The sequence below is a fragment of the Arvicanthis niloticus genome, chromosome 10, assembly GCF_011762505.2.
Source record: "Arvicanthis niloticus isolate mArvNil1 chromosome 10, mArvNil1.pat.X, whole genome shotgun sequence".
NCBI lineage: Eukaryota > Metazoa > Chordata > Mammalia > Rodentia > Muridae > Arvicanthis > Arvicanthis niloticus.
In genome coordinates, this window is record NC_047667.1 from 23,415,814 (window position 1) to 23,420,125 (window position 4,312).

Here is a 4,312-nt window from a genome sequence, read left to right on the forward strand (position 1 = left end):
CCCCCTCTTCCCCAACCTCCTCCCCCTCCCCCTCCCCCTCCCCCTCCCCCTCCCCCTCCCCCTCCTCCTCCTCCTCCTCCTCCTCCTCCTCCTCCTCCTCCTCCTCCTCCTCCTTCATTGGAACAAGGATAGCAGGACAGATCATAACTAGTCTGCAGGGTTCTGGGAAAAATCCTAAACCATGGGTGAGTTTGTGGCTTAAAATCCAGAATTCTTGAAGCCTCAGGTCAGTGGAATAGGCTGTCATGTGACAGCCACAAGAAAAAGAATTCTGGAATCAGAGATTGGGTGAAAGGTGGCCAGAGGCCTGCACACTGCTCTTCGAACTGGTCCTCCTGACCACCAATGCCTCTACTGAGGTGTCTACTGGCTGATGGAGCCAAAGATTCCATGGAAATGGCCCCTCCCCCCACCTGACATTCTAGAGTTGTATGACGCATGCAAAGGTGATGACTCAGGCAGGAAGGGATAGAAGAAGCCAGCCTGGTGGCCCAGGGCAGACACAAACAATATAAAGAACTATTATCACTCGTTTTATAAAAAGGAAGGAGTCAAGATGGTTCTAGTGCCCAAACAGGGCAGAAGACATCACTGAGGGGAAAGATGATTAAGAGAGACCAAAGAGGGAGACTGGGGACTGAACAGCTCTTGACTGGGGGAGAAGAAGGCAATGTAGTGTAGTCTGTGAGTTCTAATCCTTGCTAAACACTGACTTTACCTGACCCCTACTACTTAAGGATCCCCCCTTACTTAAGTCCTTGTGTTCTCTTAATCTATCCCCAACATCATGAGACCTGGTCAAAGATGCTGTGGAAACCCAAAAGTTGAGTTCATTTGCCCTTCTGAGTTTCTGTCTTTTGCTTCCAAGGACCCTAAGGATACACACACACACACACACACACACACACACACACACACACACACACACGACCCAAATTTGGAGCAGTCCTGTTGTGGTGGTAGGTCTTTAAGGGTCTCATGGGATGACATAGCACGGTTTAAGGTGCTGCTGAGCAGGAAAAGAGAAGGCTAGATGGATTCTGAAGACCCCTTCCCGTCCAAGACAACCCCTTTCTTGTTCCCTCGTGCCCTGTCCACCAGCTGCCTTGGACCATGGAGGAGAGCAGGCAGGAGGCCCGGGTAGGAGTAATTGAAAGGAGCAGATGAGACGGGGAATGCACCCACCCCCACCTTCCCTGCCCCACAGGGGCTGTGGAGAAATGAAAACTAATCAAATTACAGCCGACGGCCTCCCGACCCGTGCACAGGAGCCGCCTGGGCCAGGGGCAGGCTGGCAGGGTGGGGTGGGGGCAAAAGGAGAGGGAAGGGGAATCACTTGTAATCCACTGTAAACGTCTTGATGTGCAGCAACAGCTTAGAGGGGGGCTCAGGTTTCTGTGGCGTTGGCTATATTTATCTCTGGGTCCATGCCAGCAGGGAGGGTTTAAATGGCACCCAGCAGTTGGCGTGAGGGGCTGCAGGAGCTTGGGGGCCAGTGGCAGGAACAAGTCTTTTCCGACCTGATGGAGCTGTATGAGACATCCCCCTATTTCTACCAGGAGCCCCACTTCTATGATGGGGAAAATTACCTTCCTGTCCACCTTCAGGGCTTCGAGACCCCGGGCTATGAGCGGACTGAGCTTAGCTTAAGCCCGGAAGCCCGTGGGCCCCTGGAAGAAAAGGGACTGGGGACCCCTGAGCATTGTCCAGGCCAGTGCCTGCCGTGGGCATGTAAGGTGTGTAAGAGGAAGTCTGTGTCTGTGGACCGGCGGAGGGCAGCCACACTGAGGGAGAAGCGCAGGCTCAAGAAAGTGAATGAGGCCTTCGAGGCTCTGAAGAGGAGCACCCTGCTCAACCCCAACCAGCGGCTGCCTAAGGTGGAGATCCTGCGCAGCGCCATCCAGTACATTGAGCGCCTACAGGCCTTGCTCAGCTCCCTCAACCAGGAGGAGCGCGATCTCCGCTACCGAGGCGGGGGCGGGCCCCAGCAGGTGGTAAGTGGCTGGTGCACCAGATCCAGGGCTAGGGCCAAAGGGAGGTGCCTGGTCAGCCTCGGGCCACCAGAGCTGGAACAGGTGCAAAGCAGGGCCCTCGGGATCCCAAGACCCCTTTCCTTATCGGTAGACTGTCCAGCAGCCTTCTGTGCTCATACTGTTTCCAGACCAGACAAAGGCAGTGGATATAAATACAGATAGGGTGGGGTGGACTGGCACAGGACAACAGAAGGGGCCCGGAAACGAGCCTGCAGTAAGGGCTTAGGTGAGTCTAGGCGAAAATGAGAAAAAGTGGCCAAAGAAACCAGCTTTGTCCCATCCCAAGTCCACAGCTTCTGCAGGCCTGCCCAGGAACCACCATAACAAATACTCTGGTTTTACCAACCTTACCAGCCCCCCGCCCCCCAAGTGAAGGCAAAATTCTCATCCCAGAAACTAGGAAAGATCTAGAAGTAGGATGTCTATGGTAACATTCTAGGGTAGGTAACTGACCCTGTAACCCAGGCAGAGAGAAATACCTGAAGCCAGTAGTTGACCTTGGACCTTGGCCTTGTCTTGCGCGCAGGTGCCCAGTGAATGCAACTCCCACAGCGCCTCCTGCAGTCCGGAGTGGGGCAATGCACTGGAGTTCGGTCCCAACCCAGGAGGTAAGTGAATCCTGACCCTGGTAACATGGCTCAAATCCCTTAGTCGCTAACTAGGCTGGGATGTTCCCTTACTCTATCTCCCTGTTCTAGTCACCTTCCAGCAGCTTTTCCAGGAACCTGCTGACCTGAGAGGCCCAAATGATGGGCTGGAGACCCCGTGCCTCTCTGTAGCCTTGACCAGATAAAGAGTAGTCAGAGCCTCCAGCAGCTTCCCAGCTGGTGTCTGAGCTCAGGGAGAAGAGCCTGCCCCTGCCCCAGGGGTCCCTGGGAATCGTTGAGTTAGTGTTGTAAAACTGGGCCTAGTTCCCTAGGATATCCTGGCTTCACCTTGGGATAGCCACTTCCAAAACCTAACTGCATTAGGGGATTTCAGAAGCAGCCCACAAGTACACACACACACACACACACACACACACACACACACACACACACACACACACGGCATGGGGAGTGCTAGTGTCTGGGAGGTGGAAGGACATTCCTGAGTCTTCCTTACCTATTTTGTCCTGGAAAACCTGTGTCATTAAGGGTCCCATACCCCTTGCTCAGGAAACATTCTCCACCTTCTCCTTACAGATCATTTGCTCGCAGCTGACCCTACAGACGCCCACAACCTGCACTCCCTTACGTCCATCGTGGACAGCATCACAGTGGAGGATATGTCCGTTGCCTTCCCAGATGAAACCATGCCCAACTGAGATTGTCTGCAGGCTGGGTGTACATGTGAGCCCCCAAGTTGGTGTTAAATGCCACACTTGTGCAGCAGGGGCCTTTTAAGTGGGGCTGTCCTGATGCCCAGAAAACATGCCCTGGGCTGCCACAAGCTAGACTACCCACTCCCCATACACATGAGGCTAACACCCAGCCCAGCAAGGGAATTTAACTGACTCCTTAAAGCAGAGATCATCCCCTTCCAAGGTGAAAAAGATGGAGTCCGGAGAGCCCCCTTGTTAATGTCCCTCAATGGGACAAACTCAGGAGCTTCCTTTTTGTTTATCATAATACGACTCTAATTCCACCCCCCAAGTGAGACAATTTGAGAGACAGTGAGTGCCCCGACCTGGACAAGTGTGCACATCTGTGTCTCTTCCTGAAGCCAGTGGCTGGGCTGGGCCTGCCCTGAGTTGAGAGAGAAGGGGGAGGAACTATATGGTTCCAAAGTCTCTGGGGGGCCAAGCATTTGCAGTGGATATTGGGGAACCTTCCAGTGCTTTGTGTATTGTTTATTGTTTTGTGTGTTGTTTGTAAAGCTGCCATCTGACCAAGGTCTCCTGTGCTGATGACGCCAGGGACAGGCAGGGAAGGGGGTGGGGGCTCTTGGGGTGACTTCTTTTGTTAACTAAGCATTGTGTGGTTTTGCCAATTTTTTTTTTTTTTGTAATTCTTTTTGCTAACTTATTTGGATTTCCTTTTTTAAAAAACGAATAAAGACTGGTTGCTATCAGAGAGTCTGCAATGATACTATCAGGAGGGGAGACATTAAAACACTGCACCTTCCCCTTGGAGGTCCACCTGGGAGTGGGGAGTGGATCATGTGAGTGGAGCGGAGGTCCTGAGCTGGTCATTAGACGCACAGCTTGGGGAAAGACCAGATTCCTAAGAAATCCTGGGCACACAGAGGCAGGCCTGAAAAACACTCTGTTGTACTTTAACTCAGACATCATTTACAGT

General features: G+C 52.9%; 1 protein-coding gene across 1 annotated transcript; it reads left to right on the top strand.

The window, feature by feature from the left end:
* The first annotated feature begins 448 nt into the window (after positions 1 to 448).
* On the top strand, positions 449 to 4,087 carry Myog (myogenin). Its single transcript, XM_034513369.2, has 3 exons — positions 449 to 1,994; positions 2,560 to 2,641; positions 3,218 to 4,087. Exons 1-3 carry the CDS (start codon positions 1,449 to 1,451, stop codon positions 3,337 to 3,339), a joined length of 750 nt encoding a protein of 249 aa, XP_034369260.2. The 5' UTR covers positions 449 to 1,448; the 3' UTR covers positions 3,340 to 4,087.
* Positions 4,088 to 4,312: the final 225 nt, after the last annotated feature.

What these genes read in the sequence shown, in the direction of transcription:
- Myog (XM_034513369.2), top strand. Translation starts at nt 1,449, where the DNA reads ATGGCACCCAGCAGTTGGCGTGAGGGGCTGCAGGAGCTTGGGGGCCAG. An exon ending in GGGGCGGGCCCCAGCAGGTG is followed by an intron (nt 1,995 to 2,559) that starts GTAAGTGGCTGG and finishes TCTTGCGCGCAG; the next exon opens with GTGCCCAGTGAATGCAACTC. An exon ending in GTTCGGTCCCAACCCAGGAG is followed by an intron (nt 2,642 to 3,217) that starts GTAAGTGAATCC and finishes TTCTCCTTACAG; the next exon opens with ATCATTTGCTCGCAGCTGAC.